Below are 21,767 nucleotides of genomic sequence, written 5' to 3' on the forward strand. Positions count from 1 at the left end.
CTTTGGATCAAGGACCAGGGATCCTCAAGCAGCATTCGTGGATGCACTAGCCATTCCATGTAACTTTTGTCTGCCTTACGTGTTCCCTCCAGTGTCACTCCTGCCCAGGGTCCTGCGGAAGTTCAAGCAAGAAGGAGGAATACTACTTCTAGTCGCTCCAGCATGGCCCAGATGCATTGGTTCTCAGACCTGCAGCGTCTATTGACAGAGCATCTTCTTCTACTTCCTCAATGACCAAACCTCTTCGTACAGGGCCCTAGTCTATATCCAGACTTGGCCAGACTGGCTTTGACGGCGTGGCTATTGAAGCATCACTTCTGAGAGCCAAAGGATTCTCTGAGGCGGTCAATCAAACTATGTTGAAAGCCCGTAAGCCGACGTCTGTGCGGATCTATTATAGGGTCTGGAATTCTTACTTCACCTGGTGTGCTGATAAGAACTATGATGCGTACGGATTCAAAACATCCAGAATCCAGGCTTTCCTGCATCAAGGCCTGGACTTAGGCCTTCATCTGGCCTCCCTCAAGGTTCACATATGTGCCTTGTTGGTGTGGTTTCAGAGAAAAATTGCATCTATACCCGACGTTCATACATTCACTCAGGATGTGTTACGGATTAAGCCTCCCTATGTTCCTCCAGTGGCTCCATGGGATCTGTCTGTTGTCCTGAATGCTCTGCAAGAGTCTACATTTGAACCTCTTGAGTCAGTGGACCTTAAATGGCTCACAGCCATGGTCCTGTTTCTGCTGGCTAATGCCTCTGCTAGAAGGGTGTCGGACTTAGGCGCTTTATCCTGTCGTCCACCCTTTCTAATATTCCATAGTGACCGGGCAGTTCTGAGAACTCACCTAGGTTACTTACCTAAAGTGGTGTCATCTTTTCACCTTGACCAAGAGATTGTGGTTCCGGCCTTTATCTCTTCTGACTTGTCTCCCAAAGAACCCCAGTCTTTGGATGTGGTAAGGGCTCTCCGGATATATGTGGAGAGGACTGCCTCTATCAGGAGGTCAGATACCATTTTTGGACTGTTTGGTTTCCACAAACGTGGCTGGCCTGCGAATAAGCCAAACCTTGGCCAGATGGATTAGAATGGTGATTGCACAAGCTTATGCGCAGGCTGGACTCCCAGCTCTTGATGCTATTAAAGCCCATTCTACTCGGTCTGTTGGACCTTCTTGGGCGGCCCGCAGTGGCGCATCCGCAGAACAATTGCGCAAGGCAGCTACGTGGTCCTCGGTGAACACATTCATTAGGTTCTATGCCTTTTATACTTCCACCTCCCAGGATGCTTCCTTTGGATGCCGGGTTCTCATACCCACTAAGGCGCGTCCCCTCCCTTGAGGAACTGCTTAGGACATCACCCGATGTTTTACCTGTGGAACACAGTGTACCCTGCTACAGAAAAGGAGAGTTATGGTAAACTTACCATGGTTAACTCTCTTTCTGCGAGGTACACTGGGTTCCACAGGGTGCCACCCTGATGCACCTATCTTTTATGGGTTTGTATGGCATTAGCCGCTGGTTCCCTTCTCCTGTCGTGAGAATGTGGTTCTATGTGACTAACATCTGCCTTCTCTCTTACCTGCTCCTACATTGGACTGGTTAACGAAATTAAGCTCACAGTGTCTGGAGGCGGGGTTACAGAGGAGGTCCCAATGCATCTCGGGACAGCCTAAAGCTTTAGCCTGTTGGTGCCTCTGGATTAAGATCCACTCTACACCCGATGTTTTCCCTGTGGAACCCAGTGTGCCTCGCAGAAAGAGTTAACCATGGTAAGTCTACCATAATTCTCCTTTTTCACAACACCCCTGTAGTTTTACAGCATACAAGACAGGGCCAGTGTACATTTATTTTCACTGCACCCCTGAATTTTTACAGCATACAAGGCAGGGCCAGTGTACATTTATTTTCTCTGCACCCCTGAATATTACAACATACAAATCAGGGCCTGTGTACATTTATTTTCACTGCACCCCTGAATTTTACAACATACAAGATAGGGCCAGTGTACATTTATTTTAGTGCACCCCTGAATTTTTACAGCATGCAAGACTGGGCAAGTGTACATTTATTTTCACAGCACCCCTGAATTTTTACAGCATGCAAGACAGGGCCAGTGAACATTTTTACTGCATCCCTGAATTTTTACAGCATGCAAGACAGGGCGGGTGTACATTTATTTTCACTGCACCCCTGAATTTTTACAACATACAAGACAGGGCAAGTATACATTTATTTTCACAGCACCCCTAAATTTTTACATCATACAAGACAGGGCCCACACCCCTGTATTGTCACAGCATAGAGGAGGACAGTGCCCCTATACAGCACAGTGACAGTCAGGACAGCAACACCCATGTACAGCTGCAGCACCCCTAACAGCACATGAAACGGGATCGACAGTCGACAGTAACTAGGTCGACAATGTCTAGGTCGACCACTATTGGTCGACAGTAACTAGGTCGACAGGGTCTTTAGGTTGACATGTTCTAGGTCGACAGGTCAAAAGGTCGACATGAGTTTTTCACAATTTTTTTTCTTTTTTTGAACCTTTTCATACTTAACGATCCACGTGGACTACGATTGGAACGGTAATCTGTGCCGAGCGAAGAGGTAGCGGAGCGAAAGCACCGTGCCCGAAGCATGGCGAGGGGACGCGGTGCACTAATTGGGGTTCCCGGTCACTCTACGAAGAAAACGACACCAAAATAACATTAAAAACTCATGTAGACCTTTTGACCTGTCGACCTAGAACATGTCGACCTAAAGACCCTGTTGACCTAGACACCCTGTCGACCTAGTTACTGTCGTCCAATAGTGGTCGACCTAGACATTGTCGACCTAGTTACTGTCGACTTTCAATACCACACCCCATGAAACACCAGTGACAGCCAGGACAGCACCCCTAACATCACAGGGACACCACAGTGACAGGACAGCACCCCTAGAGAGCACACTTCTCTAAGAACCGAACCCGCTCATCTCTAGTAACTGGTATATAAGGGGCATTATGTGTAATAGCAGCACTACTACTATGGCCATTATGTGTGGAAGGGGCACTACTACTGTGGATATTGTGTAAAAAATCCACTACTGTGTAGTGTAACGTGTATAAGGGGTACTACTGTGTGACGTAAGGTGAATATGAGGATAAGATTGTGCTACTGTGTGGGGTAATTTGAATTGGGGGTACTATTGTTTAACTAACTTGTGAGACCACACCCCATTTTTTTTGACTGCGCATCTTTGCCGCGTACTGTTCCTTTAGAAACTATGGGAGGTAGGGCGTAAATTTGCAGTTTGCAGGGATGGGGGGTGCCAGACACACTAGCATCGGCCATGGCTCCACCTAATAGTTGCGGGGGCTAGGTGGCAGGGGAAATGTGCAAGTGGCATCAATATAGTACCATCAGTTACAAAACCATATCAAATGTGCATTAAGAAAAGGCTTACTAATGAATTAACATCTTGAACAGAGCTCTGTAGCATAAGCAGCATTTGGCAAGCAATCCAAGTAACAGAAAGCTTCACAAAGTCAGCCTTAAATACAAGATAAAATAATTATCACAGATGAAGCTCATTTAGTCTAAAGATTACTTAATTACAGTCCAGTGACGATAATGAGGGTAGTTTTTACAATGTGAAACATTTTGCATTACAGTAAATGTTGGGAATATGCACTAAGACCTGCTTTGCATGTTTGATTTACTAGATTTTTTTAAATTGTCATGCTCTCCCTCTATAGTTTAAAATACTGAAAAGTTAGATATTTTAAAGAATTTTTTTTTTTTCGCTTGACAATAGAAAAATGTACACATTATCTTATTTCGTACTATTACTTCATTTTACAGAAAAATTATTCTGTGTTATAGGATGTTCGGGATCTATTGCAAAACAATTTGTGTCTTCATATCCTGGATCTACTGTCACTGTTATGGACCTGCCAAAAGTGATACAAACAGCTAAGAGATATTTCATAACAGATAAGGATCAACATATAGCTCTCCTTGAAGGTATTGTCCTCAGTATTTTATTGCTATAGAAGCACACTTATTTACTCTCCTGGAGGTTGCGGGAGACTCACGATTTTTCGGGTAGTGCTCTATACCCAGAAGAGTGGCAGAATCTCCCATGTCACGCCCACTTCTATAGGGAAGCGGGTAGGATGCAGAGAAAACATGGGAAATCGCGGCTCCATTTTTAGTGGGTTGAGCTAAATGCACAATATCATGTGATTTAGCTCCACCCCTTCCTCATTGACCCCAAAACTGTGTAATTTTGCTACTATAGGAGTAAGGCCTTCTAATGTATTAGCCCGTCCCTGTCCCCTGGAGTTGACTGCATCGTCTCCTCTCTGGGTTTCTCCCAGTGAGGAGTACAACAGTAAGTTTGTATAGAAAGTTTGAAACTAAATCACAAACTCATTGCTGCCACTTACACATCTGCAATTTTTACATTCATTCTGAATTATATACAGGTTGAGTCTCCCTTATCCAAAATGCTTGGGACCAGAGGTATTTTGGATATGGGATTTTTCCGTATTTTGGAATAATTGCATACCATAATGAGATATCATGGTGATGGGACCTAAATCTAAGCACAGAATGCATTTATGTTACATATACACCTTATACACACAGTCTGAAGGTCATTTTAGCCAATATTTTTTATAACTTTGTGCATTAAACAAAGTGTGTCTACATTCACACAATTCATTTATGTTTCATATACACCTTACACACAGCCTGAAAGTCATTTAATACAATATTTTTAATAACTTTGTGTATTAAACAAAGTTTGTGTACATTGAGCCATCAAAAAACAAAGGTTTCACTATCTCACTCTCACTCAAAAAAGTCCGTATTTCGGAATATTCCGTATTTTGGAATATTTGGATATGGGATACTCAACCTGTAATGCTTTACTCATTTTTTCTATGTATTTTTGTCTTTTAATTAATCTAACATTTTCAATTAAAATAACTTGATTGGTAATTTCAACCAAGCAAAATAGTTTATCTGGGGGGGGAAAAAACAACCCACAAAGTATAACAAGGTTTCAATATGGAAACTTAATACAGTCATCATTATTTAACTTGGAAGGATAATGTATAGATTGAGCAGCAAGAGACCACCATCTGCAGTCTGTATAAGGGATCTGCTGTACAATTGTTGAGGGTATGTTTGACCAGACCCCAAGATATCCTAAATGGATAGGAAGGTTATGCTTTGGTCACGCCATATTAAGAGATAAGGGGGCCCATGTGCAGACTCTCTCTGAGACCTCTCCTCTCTAGTCGGTTGCACAAGATACAGTACATGGGAAAATGGAGCACTGTCATACGCATGTTATCGGGACAGGACATTTTTTCACAAGCTCTTTTCTGATGCCCAAACTTTGGTAAATGTATCAAAAAATATTAATATTTGCACTATGAGTTGATATCACGTCAAATATGAATTCAAATTGAGAGCTGTAAAAAATATGCCCTGAAGACTTTACTGGTTTGAACAAAATATTGCAGTCTATATCAAGTAATTAGTTAAGGCACCTACAAAAAGTGCTACCGGTGCTGCCAATAGAACCCCCTTGCACGGCCACAAAGGAGCGTGGCCTCAGGGAAAGGGGTTTTACCATTGCAGAGGGGCATGGCATAGTGACAGGAGCTGGTCGCAGTCTACTGCACAGCAAGTGGCAGGTCTTATAACACAGCATGTTACAGTTTTAGTACAATGTGAAGCAGTCAGTGCAACAATTATACAACTTTAGCCCACAGCCGACATATATGAGGTCAGTGGACCTTCCCGGTCCCGGCACCCTGACACTAACTTATAACCTGGCCTACTTCTTCAGCATCAGGAGCACATAATTCTATTCCCAGCAGAGGTTTAAGCCAAGCTCTCTTGTGCTGAGAAATTACCTCACTGTTGTTCCCAGCAGGCTGCACAACCTGGACAATACCTGCCAATCAGGTCTCTCACACATATATATTATATATATTACACTGCACAGTAGTCTCCATTATTCAAATTACATCGCACAGTAGCGCCACTTGCATGCACATTACACCAGGTAGAGCCCCTTTTACATATTACGCCAGGTGGAGCTCCTGTCACACATTACGCCAGGTAGAGCCCCATTTTATACATTACTCCAGGTAGAGTCCCCTTTTACAGATTACGGCAGGAAGAGTCCCCTTTTACACATTACTGCAGGCAGAGTCCCCTTTTACAAATTACGCCAGGTAGAGCCCCAGATACACTTTATACCAGGTAGAGCCCACATTACACCAGGTAAAGCCCCTTAGACACACAATGCCAGGTAGAGCCCACATTATGCCAGGTAGAAAGAAGGGAGGGGTGTGTGTGTCTGTGTGTTTGTCACCTACAGAGTGGAGAGAGAAAGAGAGTGAGTGAGTGGAAACGCACCTTACCTCACACAGCTACAGCATGATCAGCCGCAACAGCGTTGCCTGTCTGCAACAACTAGCCAGTTTAATCAAGGACCACACTGTGTATCTGCACTGAAACCTCAAGGACCACACACTGCGCAGCCCGCCCTTAATGCCAAGTAGTTTCTGCTGTCACAACTGACTTAAACAGCACAAATGCTGGGGTGCTCTTCAAGTATACAAAGGTCCGAATATATCCACAGTCATTTACTATTTGGAGAAAGGTAAGGGCACTCGGTATGCTAGATTACAGATTACTGTATGTCTTTGTATTCAACCACAGAAAGTCAAGTACATTGAGTCGATGTTTTGGTTTGCATTTACACCTACGTCAACCCAATGGACATATTGGCATCAGTGATACACCAGGACTGCCATCTCTCTAGAAGGACTAGGATTTCTGTTCAATGGGGCACTGCATTAATTTTACATGCCCAATACCCCTCTCCCAGGTGTCTTTGCAGCAGTCTGTGCCCCCCCCCCCCACACACATACCCCCAGATCCCCACTGGTGTCTCTACTGCAGTCTGTATCACTACAGTGGCCTGTGTCTCTCCTCCCTCTATATCTGCAGCAGTAGCCTGTGTCACTGTTACCCTTCCCCACCATTTACCTGGATGTTCTCCTTTATCCACCTTAAGGCAGCTCAGGTGGCAGGCTCCTCAGAAACACCTCTTCAAAGCGTATATCGGAAAATAAAAAAACTTTATTGTCACAATCATCGGACCGGACATTAGCTAAAGATGGCTAGCAGACCTGGCACCCCTTTAAATCCTGCACCTGGCGCACATGCTGTCCTGACCCTCTACCACCTCACTGGGTCGCTGTGCAAATATTTAAATACTACTGCAAAAATAGTCAAAATTGGCACCAAAGGACAAATCAAGATTGGCACCAAACGTATGATACCAGTGGCCGTGTAGATCAAAAGATTCTAACATCTTGTTTTCATAATAAAAGGGCCAAATACTTCAAACACACTAATGAGTCATCACTACCCACCATGAGTGTGGTCACATAAAAAATGGTCATATAATTAAACAATAATGAAGCATGTGGTCACAATACAGAACCCGTGCTCCCATCGGTGCTCCATGTGTTTGCGTTCCACCACGTGAAGTACAAGCTGGCACATGCACATCTGTCAGCTCGCCATGCCATACAACAAAGGCCCACACATGTGCAGCAAAACCACTCCCCATCAAGAGAAGTTATACCGGTTAGCACACGCGCTATAATCTGTGCTCCGCAACATGGTATGATGCGTACCCGAGCAATACAAGATTTGTAAGCAATATAATGGTCCTGTAGAGTCCAATAGAAGCAAAACATTCATGGCACATAAACACATGTAAAAATTGTCTAATTATATTAAACCAAAATGTGTCAGTACTATAGCAAATATTACAAATGTGATAAATAGTAGGGACCCAGAAGCAGCTCACAGAGACCAGATTTACTTCTGAATATCATTGACTACAGTAACTCCACCTATAATACTGTGGTTTGAGCATGGGAAAAATTGGAACATCATCAAAAATGACATCATATTACCATCAATATCCCATATAGGGGACATTGGGAAAGAAATATTAGGGGATCCAGGGGCAGCAAGAGCCGAGTACAACACTAACACATCATGCATCACAGTGGGTTCCCTGCATTTGGGCTAGCAGGGCTGGATGAGGAATGCTTGCTTGGCAATGTCCGGGCCACCGGCTACAAGCCCCTGCATTGTGGTGGGCTCTGCCGCTAGCTCCAGCCCTGATAAGTTCATCAGTGGCTCAGGAAGTGTGTAAATGGGAGTGACTGCCCTGTTTGCCCATCCCCCCTGAATCTACCACTGAGCTGATGGTATGGCTCTACTGCTGCACCTGATCTGCCTCTCATATCTAACTTAATTGCAGGTTGTAGCATGAGGCCGGTGAATGATGCATAATTAGCATTAGAGATGTGTGGTTTAGATTTCAGGATATCCAAGCCCCCCAAAACTTCCAGTTTCCAAGCAAATCCGAGCCCTGGCTCGGGTTTTGCCGCGAGGCTCAGATTCTAAATTGAGGCAAAATGTAATCATTCCGGTGTCAGATTATGATTAGATTATATCTGGTTTTGGATTTTATATTAGGCCCTCCCACAGTGATTTGAGTGCCATGTGAACCCAGCCATGCTGCAGTGTGCTCTGCTCTGCTGGGTTCATCCACAAGTGGCTGTGCTGGTTCCATCAAGTGGCTGTGCTGTGTACAGTCTCCTTAGTCTAATTATTCTGTCACACAGTGGTCCTGCACTGACTCCACAGGCCATATTCCACCGCATTCACATATAAGCAGCGTGACTCTGCAGTGTCAGTTGCAAAAACAGTTTATAAAAAGTTAATAAAAGTAAAAAATATTTTTCAAAGTTTGTATAACCTGTGCATTTGTTCAAATATATATATATATATATATAAATCCTTGCAGTGTGAGCTGAAATGGAAATTGGATAACAAATATTGTTCTAATGTTTGTACTGTTTGTGCATTTTACCCCAGTGTGTTTGTTCACATACATATGAAACCCCTTTGAATCCTAGCAGTATGAGCTTAGCGGCAAATTGGAAACCAAAAATATATATATATTGTTATATTGTTTGGACTGTCCTGTGTGTTGTGCCCAAGTGCATGTTTCCACATACATATAAAAACCCTTTGACTCCCCGCAGTGTGAGCTGAGCTGTGAATTAAAATACAAATACAAAATATTGTTCTATTGCTTATACTGTTTTGTACGCTGTACCTCAGTGCATTTGTTCATGTACATATAAAAGCCCTTCGAATCACCACAGTGTGCGCTGAGCTGCGGAATGAAAAAATAAAAAATATTTATTAACTTAGTCCATTTGTTCATGTATGTATAAAAGCCCTACGACTCCACGCAGTGTGATCTGTGCTGGCATCTGGGCATTGTACAGCTGTTACCTTAGCTGCCTTAAGCCAATTAGTAGATTGTTTTTGTGGGCCCAAACAAACCAAGCACGTTAGCACAAAAGTGGCAGTCCCTATCTCTGAAGTGTCTGGTTTGTTAAACTGTGCATGTCCCTTTTAAAATCCAACATAAGGATAGGTGGAAGGGCCCTAGGACAATTCCATCTTGCATCACTTTTCTTTTCTGCCACTGCTGTGTGGCAATGTTTCCTAGATTGTGTGTATGCACTTGCTGAATTTCTGGAAAAAAAATTGATGTTTTCCCATAGCACCAACATAGAATCCCCTCATTTAATAAAGTTATATTTGAAATCAAACTCTAAAATCGAACTCCAAATCGAACCTCAAATCCCCAAATGTTTAAATTATGTTAGACATTCGATTTTGGCTTCTAAACACCATTCTAATGGTAGCATATTGATAGTGATGACTTTTTAAGTACCCAAAAGCATGTAGGACAGTGTGGAAGCAGTAATAATGGATGTCCAAAGTTATGGTATGTTGTGCACCTACCTGCACAATGCAAATCACCACCTGACTGAGATAACCCTGGAGCATCAATCAGAGCACCAACACCAGCTTCATAAGTTGAATAGTACTCATATTTATTACTTATAGACATCATAACGTTTCCATTAATATGAAATAGATAGCACAAGAGCACAATATTGGTAAATTTGGCTGGAAAATATATAGAAATTTATGATTTAACAATCATGAGTGTTGTAACTGGCTATCCTGATTCAACCCATGATGCATACATCCTCATTAACTCATCCCTGTCTGCACAAAATTCTTGTGGGACAAATGCCAGAGAGATGGTTTTTGTGTAAGATACCAGTATGTGCTAATAATGCAGCTAATAGTAAATGTTGTTTATAGTGTTCTAATTTGTTCCCCTACCACCAAATAAGGTTATTTAGGCTATGGCTGTTGCTATTGGCTTCTGACTTCATTGTCAAATACATAAACGCCTGCTGAGCATAAGTATAAAGAAGCACATATAGCCACCCAATCCATGACAGAATTAATCTTTTTTTTGTATTGTTATTATTATTATTATTATTATTATTATTATTTTTATTATTCGGAAGGTATATTGTTATATCATTTTGTGAAATGTTTGCTATTGTGCTCTGCTGCCGTCTATTGCATAATCGTGCATTAAATAAACCACTCCCCCCCAGATTATGCAATAAACAGGGAGCAGGCAAAGCATTTTTTTTTGCAACACCTGACTATGTGAGCACACAAAGTGGAAGGCAGATTAGGGCTAAGCTTATTGCCAACAATTGCAGCTGTAAGTATTTAAAAAAAATGTACTCATCAGTTAGGTTTTCATGTGTAAAACAGTGTAAAGAGAGAGCTTCCCCTTTAATTAGTGTGCATGTGACACATTTGGACCAATAGGAAGCAATGAGGAAGTTGGTGGTGCAACCTTGTGGAGCATATAGCAGTGGCACTTAAAGCATCATTATCAGTTTGGATGATCCAACTGAAATCACCTCCAACAATAGGAATACCATCTACCAAAGGATCCATTCGATCTAGAATTCTAGCAAGAAAGGCAGTTTGATTCTGGTTGGGAGTATATAGCTTAATGAGAAAATATGATTGATCATATAACGAGCATTTAACCATAAGTGTCAAGGAAATCTGCTCAAAAGTCCTGAAATGGGATTTGTTTAGAAAATACAGTAACCCCTAGTAATTTAGCATTGCTGTAATTGCTGTAGAAAATGGTGGGGTAATTACAGTCTTTAAGCAGTGGGACAGCCCTCTTTACTAAAATGGGTTTATTGAATAAAAACTACTTCTTTCTTAGCCGTTAAAAAATTGTGAAGGGCTCTGGAATATTTTTTTTCGGGATATTTAACCCTTTGGCATTGAGAGAATTTAAGACAGTAGTCTTAACACGTTCACTGATCACCATCAAAAATAGCAAAGGACATCAGGCATGTATAATGGCAGGTATTTGGGGGAAGGGAAACAACAAGAGGGAGGGGGGGAGAAAGGGAAATATATTACAACACATATAATAAAAAACATGCAAAAATTAGAAGTCATATAGATAAGCATCAGAAAAAAGTAACAACCGCACCTTGGGAGCTTGGGCATGTGAAGCATGGCCGAGATCAAGGGAAAACCCTTGGCAGTGTGAAGGTCACTGGAGGTTGGTGAGAGTGACAGCCTCTAAAGTGAAAATTAAGTAAAAAACGGTACAGTATAATGAGAAAATTTAAGTTACAATATGTCTAGCAAGAGAGGGGTAAACATCCTGCAAATACATAATAAGCATTAGGTTCAAATAGGCATAAAATTAGTACTGCTAGTTAATATAAAAACATTTACGAGAGCAATAGAAAGAAAAAACAAAGGCCCTCATTCGGAGTTGATCGCTAGCTGCTGTTGTTCGCAGCGCAGCGATCCGGCTAAAAATCGTCATTTCAGCGCATGCGTACGGGCCGCACTACGAACGCGCCAAGTACTTTCACACAAAACTATGCAGTTTTACACAAGGTCGAGCGACACTTTTCTGTCGCTCTGTTGATCGCTGAGTGATTGACAGGAAGTGGGTGTTTCTGGGTGGTAACTGGCCATTTTCCGGGAGTGTGCTAAAAAACGCAGGCGTGTCAGGTAAAAAAGAAGGCGTGCCTGGGGAAACGGGGGAGTGGCTGGCCGAATGCAGGGCGTGTTTGTGACGTCAAAGCAGGAACTAAACTGACTGAGGCGATCGCAAGGTAGGAGTAGGTTTGGTTTACAAAAATTATCTCATGGCGCTAATAGTAGTACTTTAAATAAGGTCTAAGATAAACACATTTATACTCTTTCTCCAACCACATAGGAGAGCCAATTGGACAAATTCTTACAAGACACTCTGCGCTAATCTGCGATAAAAAGTTAATCAATTGATGTGTAAGCGCCAGACACCAGCGGTAATTCACCAGCGAGATTCTTGGGGACTGCAGCGGCTCATTTCATGTGGGAGGTCGGAGACATCCGGAGTCTCCTAGCCGCACCCGCATGGCGCACACAGTGAGTGTCCAGCTGGATCCGTCTTGTAGCTAAGCCTGCCTAGGCTATTTGAAGCCTGTTTTCATTCACAAGAAATTTGTTGAGACTTTTTAAACATCAATTGATGAACTTTTTATCTCAATATATGGTCTCTGCTCAATTGACAAGTGAACTACCTGTGGTAATTTACAAAATACACCAGTGATGAGGATATTTTTCACATGAGAGACTGTTGACATGGTCTATATCTAATATTCAATATCTGATCCTCCTGCATACAGATCTTCATTATATAGCTGGCTATTAGAAATAGGATCCAATTAGGTTCACTTATATGGTTAATTGTGCATGTATACAGTTTTTAATTAATTATTTGTATTTGTGTACACATATTTATTTAAAGTTATATATGATTAATTCATTAAATAAATGTTTTTATTATACACATGTGAATTCACTCTAATTTCTTAAGCCTGTTAGATCAGATTAGCGCAGAGTGTCTTGTAAGAAGGAGTAGGTTTGGAGCTGCTCAGAAACTGCATGAAATTTTTTTTGAGCAGTTCTGCTAACATTTCGTTCGCACTTCTACTAAGCTAAGATACACTCCCAGAGGGTGACGGCCTAGCGTTTGCAGCTAGCGAGCGATCAACTCGGAATGAGGGCCAAAGTCTCTGAAAAAAGCATTGCTAAATATACTGTATTCATCAGAGACATTGGATAGTGACATACAGAGTTTTCCTGGTTTGAGGAAAGGAAAGAGTGGTGGATGCACCCTTGCTACCTATGCAAGGGGATCACAGACTGGGTTTGGGGTCTCATGGAACCTTGGTCAATAAGGGATTCCCACTTACCATCAGTAACCACCAGTTAATGAGTTCACCTATTGTGCAGTGGGCAGGTATGTCGCCGCCACCACCAGGCTCCTACCATGTGCACCTGGAACCATGCTTCTACTCAGGCTCCTACCACAGGCACCTGTACCACTTTCTGCTGTGTATGCATAGACAAGCTGCTGGCACTCCTCCTGGTTGGTGTCGGTCGGTTCCCCGCTGGTCACGGACCATTGACCAAGCCTCATCATCATTAGCTGGCAGAGGGTGGAGCTTGGAGATGCTGGGCTCACTCCAGGACAGGCAGAGAATGGAACTGCATTTGTCGCATTCCTGGTAGTCTCATTATGAAGGGAGTGGTCTTGAGGCAAGATTTCTATTTGCTCAAATAGCCTTAGAAAAGACTCTTCCCCTGTTTCAAGGAGGATCAGCATACAAGATGTTTATAGCAGTTCCATACTTCAAGAAGTCACAGATGTACACTTCTAGGCTAGCAGGCCTCCTTTTTATCTCAATCCAACACACAATACCACAGGGGTAGTTCTGCCCTGTTATCTTTACTAAATCAAGTTAAGTGCATGTGCCATGCATGCCCAGGGCATGATCACCTTTACCATTGCCTATTGTACTTGGGAGGGGGGGGGGGGGGTCCAGGGAGCTGGATCTCCCTGTGTGATTGGTTACACTCTACTACTATACTTGGAAGCTTTGCCTAGGCGACACAAAGCTTAGCTTCACCCCGATGTGGGGTTGAAATATTTACCTTGCTTTGGAAAAAAGCACATCAAATTTATGTTTGTACCCAGCCAGCTTGTTGCAGATGTTGTCCATGTCAAATTAAGCCCTAGCATGGAACATGAGGAGGATAAGATCATTCCATTGTTTTACCCTATAGATGGTCAGCAGGGCCTTCCTATGTCTGTCTGTTATTGCCCAGTTTGTCTTATCACTGTTGTTTCCAATTGTGAAGCACAAGGAATATGCTGTGCTATATAAGAAACTGTAAATAAATAAATAAACAAACAAACACATGTAATTCTCCAGGTTCACAAACTATAGTATAATTTTGAGGTGGAAATTTAGGTACCTGAAAATTTCAGCCTTGGGTTTTGAATCCAGGCCATCCCTCAACAGGCCATCCCTGTGAACTTGCTATGTTTTGAAATGTATAATCTCTTCAACTATACATAGCACCACAGTAAGTATCTGCAGATACATTAGTAGGGCAGGTCCCTTGAACAGTTACAGAAGACTAATTACTTGAAGATTCTTTTGACAAGACCTGTTTTCAAGGTCATTTAGTTTGTTTCTCATCTAGTTGTGAGATTTGTGCATTTAACAACCAGCTCTTTGAGCTTAGAAATGTCTTGAATAATATCACTTTTTGAAGTATAAACTGTTCAGGAGTATCTAATTTGTTTAGATTAGTTATTGTTTAACATGGACATTATCATTAAATGTTTTCTGATTTTCTGCTTCTTTTAAAAAATAACTGAGTTGCTCTTTTTCTTTTTAAAAGGAGATTTCTTCACTGACCCAATTCCTGAAGCAGACCTATTTATTTTATCCTCTATTATTCATGACTGGACAGAAGAGAAGTGTCATCTGCTGCTAAAGAAAGCTTATCAATCCTGTAGGCCTGGTGAGTTCATATTCTCTAGAAAATTCTATTTTATATATTTTTATAATTTTCTCTATATGTATATATGAATTGTTGCAATGAAAAATGATTCTAGTTTAATATAAACAGTTATTATTTTAGTTACATTTTTTTCCAATAATTACTTCTAATTATGGATACACTGAATCTAGGATATGGATTTTATTAGGCCTATTAATTGGAGTTTTCGAGAGACTGGGGTTAATATGAATACTTAATACTTTCATAATCAAATATAGGGGATGGGCAAGGGCAAGAGCCACTATCATGCACACGCCGGAGGCGCACGTGCAAAAATGGGGGCGTGGCCTAGTTGTCACAAAGACACGCCCCATTTTTGTGCGCACACCTTTCGGTATGACGTTTGTAGGAGTGTGACCTTGTGTCATAACCCGTTTAGTCATGTTGTACAGTGCCACATACATATAAAAATGCCAAAAAATGGGTGCCCCCACAGTGCCAGATACATATTTGCCCCCACAGTGCAAGATACACATGTCCCCACAGTGCCAGATAAATATATTCCCCCAGTGCCAGATACATATATGCCCCACAGTGCAAGATACATATATGCCCCACAGTGAAAAATACATGTATGCCCCCTGACAATGCTAAATTCCTTTGTCGTATAAACAACCCTTTATGAAGCTAAGAACACTGTACGCTGTTTACTTAAGAAGTACCGTAATGGTACGCTATCTGCGTAGCGATCGCTCAGCCGTAGGCGAGACGCTCAAGCGTCACGTTCGCTCACGGCCCAGTGATCACAGGACACGTTATTGGTTATGTCTAGGGGAATGATTCGCTGTAGCGTAGCATACGCTCGAGACCACGAGGAGGTCACCAGCGATGCAGACGCTTACAACACTATACCTTTATGTTAAAACCTTATACCAATGAAATACACTGAATACCTTAATGTGAGTACAGGGTGTAAGTGCAACCTTGTGTAACCTGACTATCTACAAAGCTGCTTGAGCGTCACCGACGCTCAAGTGAACACTTATCACTATAGAAAATACACAGATACTGGTTTAGGTTCCAAGGCCTATTAACTGTATTATGTCTAATATACTTGTAAAAGGGGATAACAGTACATATGATACACTACAATATAACAGAGACTTCCTAACCACAGATCTAAACAATAAATACAAAAAGACAATACTATACTAACCTGAATGCTATACAATACAATGCTATAATACTATGAGAGATATAAGAGTAAAGAAGAGAGAGAGAGATGGAGAGAGAGAGAGAGGAATTGGCTCACAGAAAGACAATGATTACGGAGAGAAACTTACGCACAAAGGGTAACGATCGCAAGCGCCTCTGGACAGCCAGCTTCCCGATTATCAGCAATGATAACAGTTTGAAGAGAAGTAAAGGCTGGATGTCACAGGCCCGTCTTTTATGCTACTCACACAATGCAATCTATTGGTCCCTACAGTCTCACTGTCCATTGGACGCAGGAACTCGGCTTCGCATTATAACAAAGGTCACAAGTTGATTCATATCAGTGGCCCTGGTTATGCAAAACAATGGGTGATAACTAACACATTCCTGTCTTCTGGAGGGGGTGTTGTTTGGCGAATACAAAACAGAATCCTGTCTGGGTTCTGTTCTATATTCATGATGTCCACTTTCAGTTGAGACAATGACATCTCAGCCCTCATTCTCCTGTATACAAATCCAGCCCCATTTGTAAACACAGGTGTTGACCCTCCTCATTGAGTCTCAAAAGCTCAGTGTAATTAAAGACTATTGTACTCCGTCTGCGGGAAAGATACTGATTTGGAGTACAATTGATCTTCAATTACTATTCCTGTGTTTACCTTATGCATGTGTAGATATGAGGCCCTCTTAACATGCAAACTATTGTTTGGGGGATCTCTGAGGTCAAAGAGACATTTGAGACCTACTGATGCCTGTCTCCAACTGTTCAGATGCATGACTAAGTAAGGACAAATAATAATAAATAAATGGACATAACTTCTTATGTCCATAACTATTCGCACGAGCAATTAATCTGCTCCAAACCAACACCGGAATATTGCTATTTAAATACTCTTCCGATAGGTACCAAACACCACTGTCTGACTCCTGTTAGACCCTTCGCACAATACAAAGAGGGATTCCTCCGTTCAGGGACATTCTATATTAACCAAACTTTCAGAATCTATCAAAGGGACCATAATCTATAAACTACATTAATTGTGAAAATATGTAACGAATGAGTCGCACGCTACGACTACGTAAACTCTACCGTAAATACGCATACCGCGCCTGTGAGTGCACGCTATTGCGGGTATGCGCCTCCACGGGAGAGCGCACGCACGCGCAGCGCGGACCAGTGTGCGGTGCAAATATGGCAACGTGCATAGAGACATTTTTCTGACTTCGACAGTCCACCCTTTGGCAGTCAATAATAACTGCCACAAAACATTTAAGGAGAAAAATGTAAGTCAGGGGTTAATTGATTTCCATGGTGGGGTAAGGAAGAAGAGAGGAGTAGGTGTGAAAAGGGTATGACCTAGTGAGAAAGTAGAAGCATGTGTGTATGAGTCCATGTTTGGGGGGTCATGTATCATCGTGCCGTACGTGTGGTAAATCAAGCTTCGAGGTATTGCGAAGTATACATTTGAATTCCTTCTTATCCCGTACTAAGGGTCTGTGGATGGGCTGTCAAACTCTACCGAGCTCATTTCGGCTGTGGTTGTAACAAAATGGGGATGCACATTTTAATTGATGATACATGAATGGGGGAGGTATGTGGTTGCTGATATCTGTGCCTGTATTCCCTATCGTCTATGTGTGTTATTACCTGAGGGTTGTAGAGATGAAGATAAAGAACACTTATGGAGAATGCAATGATATTCTATGTCAGGGAAATGTACATCTGTCGTTGAGGTTGTGTTCGGTATCTGTTGAGAGTCGTCTTCTTTGCGCTGTATTGCTCCTTAGGCATGAGCAAATAGCTTTGTCTGAGCCATCAGATTTACAAAAAAATGTTGGGCTAGCGTGAGTTTAAAAGTACTAGGGAAACTGGGGATCCATGGCAAAGTTCATCAAGTGTCCATTTCTCAAGTGGTCAAAAGCTGCATCTTTGGTCTTGTCTGTTGTCTTGTCTGTATACCGTCTCGTCAACTTCCTCGTCCAAGGGGTCTTTGTATCTTGGAGAAAAGCAGAAAAACAGGTGAAAGAAACGGACCGCATAATCGCATTTTTCATCACATTCTGGTTTCTATCATTGGGTCATAAATCAAATCCAGGTTAATTACAGTTTCCTCACTCCTCAAGCTCATCACTTTTGTACTTTGTTTGCACCTCATTAAAGCCTGCCCGCATCTAAATATCAATCCAATCGATATAATGACACCCAAGATACATAGTAGAAACTTTCCAACATCCATTATGACTCCTTGAGCCCAGTCTCCCAAACCGGAGAACCAATTTCGCGGGTTCAACCATGACACCCAACCAGTCAGCTCATTACCTACAGCAGCAAGGGTGAGATTGTGTTTTCGACGAAATTCCCACTTTAATTGCAGAATATCATCCATCTTTTGGTCTATGACCTCTACCGGATCCTCGGTGCTATTTGTGATATACGTGCAACACTTTATGCCGTACTGTGTTGCCAATGTAACACAATATCCGCCTGTTACTGCTGTAAGGTAATTAAGAACCATCCTATGCTGAACTAGTTCTGTTTTGTAAGCTTGAAGTTCTCTTCCAGTGTATCTAAACGTGTCATCATACATTTCAGTGATATTATCTAACAAATTGGCGAGTGCGGAAATGTATTTATAATTCATCACTCCTCGAGCGGTACGAGTGAAATCTAACGCTACCAGAACCTGAATCCCGGTGGATTCATGGATAAGATCAGAGGCCGGATGCTCTAACCTTTCTGACAGTTGTCTTTTAACCCGGTGCTCGTAGTGAGTGTGAGTATAAGGAGCTTGGGCACCACGGTGTATGTCCTTCATTTTGTCATGTGTAACAGTCATCACTTCAGGCAATACTTTTCCAATATAACACAATCCTTCAGAGTTTGGGGCTAGCCACTTGTACGCCTTTCTCCCGCATATGAAATATGCGTCATCGGGGAGAACATAAGGGACGGAGAAGGACATGACCATGTTACAAACCTTCCAGGTGAAATCTCCTGACCCTAATTCTTCCATCTGCCTAATGCACGTATCAGTTTGTATGACATGTGCACAGTATCCTGGTGATACCTCTCCAACTCTAGTAATCCTATTTCCTAAGGTATATCGATACCGAAAAGATTTTCCTCTACTGGCTATGTGGCGTACCAGCTCTGTATCTGTAGGCATTCTATCTGCTCTGTGTGAAAAGGTCATGGTAAGGTTGCTCCATGACACTTCCCAATTTCCCGGTTTTCTGGGATTGGAGATGTTAAAACATATGAGGGACCTATCCACATGGTATTGGTGGAGCTTCAAACTAGGAGGGCTGGAGATATTAAACCTCCGGTCCACCGGTCTCCCACCACTTAGCTCAAGTACCTCCCCTAACGTTAAAGGAAATGGTACTAGCCCTGATTTGCTGTGTCCCTGAGGTACTTGAGAGCATACCCAACAATCGGTCTTATTTAACACATTACCCACTAAGGAGTGATAGTCACTCAATGGATGCCGGTCCATATGGATATTAAAACTGGATTGGCATTTCTTTGTTACAGAGCCTACAGATACAACTTTCTTTTTGAACTAACATTCCTTCACAGTTGTTTACAAATAACATGGTTGTTAGATCGTGCCCGGTACTCGCCTTTGCTTGGTGATTGGGTTGCTATTGGAAATTTACACCTCCGTCTCAGTCATCAGGACCTTTCTGGATCCTTTCTCGACCTCACTGGTACTCTCACCGAAACAGACTGCTCTGGTCAACATCATGGTTAACGGGAAAATCCATGTCACAGTCTCTTGGGGCAAGTCCATCTTACAGGAGGAGAAAAGAAGAAATTTGTAAAGGGGGTATAAGAAAATCAGTTTGAGGGGGAGAGAACTCGTTACGATAATAAGTTCTCTCGTTTTGTTGTTCTTTTTGTTCTGCTGTCCTCTCAAAAGGTGCTGTCTCTTCAGTCTTCCGAATGAACCTTCTGGTGATGTAATCTTTCTTCCTAACTAGCGATCTTTCTGTGTGGAGCAAAAATCTGGCATTACCATTGGTTAACACTTAGGGGTGACATACCATCTTTAAATCATGGAAACATGAGTGAGGAGAGAGAGAAAATAAAAAACAAAAGAGATAGAGAACAATTCATGTGCATATATACATTACATAACCCGACAATAACCACCAATAAGAGAAGAGAAACAAAGCATTTTTAAACGTTGTCAACATTAAGAAAACATTGTCAGACTATTAGGCTGTCGTATCTACGTGTCTAATGGTTTCCTTGAGCAGTCCCTCCCCACCAGCACTTGCATTATTCCACTGTCTGTATCTGGCCAGAATACATTGTGGTGGATAGGTCATGCTGGGGTTTGGTAGACTTCTGCAAGGACCAAGCGAATATGCAATGTTTGAATTCTTACCAATAATCGTCAGAGATGGGGATAGAGAGAGAAAGAAAAAACATTTTTCACAAATACATTTACAACGTTTAACCTGGTCATTCCTGTGTCTTCAGTGAATGACCTCCCAATTTACTAACCGTTACCTCAGGCTTACCATCAGTCCTAATGATCACCTTTCCTAACTATATATTATGGGTGTGGCCCAAAATTCTTCCTATATGATCCCTGCTTGTAATTTGGTGTGTCATAACTTTTGCTCATTTTCATGTCTAGGGGGTCTGATTTTATGTGGGCTGTTGCAGTTACTGGCATAATGCCCTTCTCTTTTGCACAGATCACAAATCCTTAAGTTCCTCCATGTGCCAATGGCCTGGGGTTTTGGTTGATTTGATGCCTCCTCAAACGCTCGGATGTTCATCATCATCAATCGTTTCCCCTGTACTTCCCTGATTCTTTGGTTTTTATGATTATGGTGTTGTTTTTCTCTTGACCTACAATCTCTTGCAATGTGTCCCTTTTTATGACAACTGTAACAGACTTTCATATCTGGATTTCTCGCAGGGGTGTGTGGCTTTTGTTGGGGTGGTCTTGTGGTTTGGGCCTGAATATTTGCTGCCATTAACTTATCTTTTAGTGACTCTCTGTACCTGGTGCTATTCTGATCATGATTAATGACGGCCTCTCTTAGTGCGGCCACCGAGATCTCTCTCCAGTTTGGGTTGGTGGTCTGTACCCTTGTTTTTAATTCATCCTTTAAACCATTCATTAATACCTTAACCGCTATTCCTTTATGTTGTGCATTTGTCTTGATGTCTGCGATCCCAGTGTTCCTAGCCATTATTTGCAGTGCTCGATTGAAATAATTAGAAACATTTTCCTTTTCGTTTTGCCTTATGGAGAAAATTTCACTCCACTTGACAGTGGTTGGGAAATATATTCCTAACTGTCGGTTAATCTGCCTAATACATTCCTGATTGTGTTCCTCCATACAGGGTACCTCCATGTTTAATTTACAATCAGCAATGAATTTTTCAGGGTCAACCCTGGAGGGCAAACATGCCCTCAGCACTGTCCGCCACTCTTTGTTGGTGGGTTCTGTGGCGTTTCCTAGTTCTTTAATAAACCTTTGGCATTTGGCTAGATTTTTCCCAGGATCAGGAAATTCGGACATAATTGATCTCAATTCGGTCCGGGACAAGAGACAGCGCATTGCACTGTCCTTGACGGGAATGATTCCCTGATCGTCAGTCTTCCCATTGGGGACTGAGATCACCCTGGCCAGATCGAGCTCAGTTACATC

At 42.2% G+C, this 21,767-nt stretch overlaps 1 protein-coding gene across 5 annotated transcripts in view; it reads left to right on the forward strand.

Annotated features, from left to right (window-relative positions):
• LOC135049801 (acetylserotonin O-methyltransferase-like) overlaps window positions 1-21,767 on the forward strand; it is a 131,096-nt gene that overhangs the window by 79,190 nt on the left and 30,139 nt on the right. For 4 of the 5 annotated variants that reach the window (XM_063955681.1, XM_063955680.1, XM_063955684.1 and 1 more), the window contains exons 6-7: window positions 3,852-4,013; window positions 14,775-14,897. In XM_063955681.1, coding sequence (XP_063811751.1) covers window positions 3,852-4,013; window positions 14,775-14,897 — 285 coding nt within the window. The remainder of the gene's footprint in view (window positions 1-3,851; window positions 4,014-14,774; window positions 14,898-21,767) is intronic. The other variant, XM_063955682.1, reaches the window with a different exon arrangement.

This window comes from Pseudophryne corroboree, chromosome 2 (genome assembly GCF_028390025.1).
Source record: "Pseudophryne corroboree isolate aPseCor3 chromosome 2, aPseCor3.hap2, whole genome shotgun sequence".
Lineage (NCBI taxonomy): Eukaryota > Metazoa > Chordata > Amphibia > Anura > Myobatrachidae > Pseudophryne > Pseudophryne corroboree.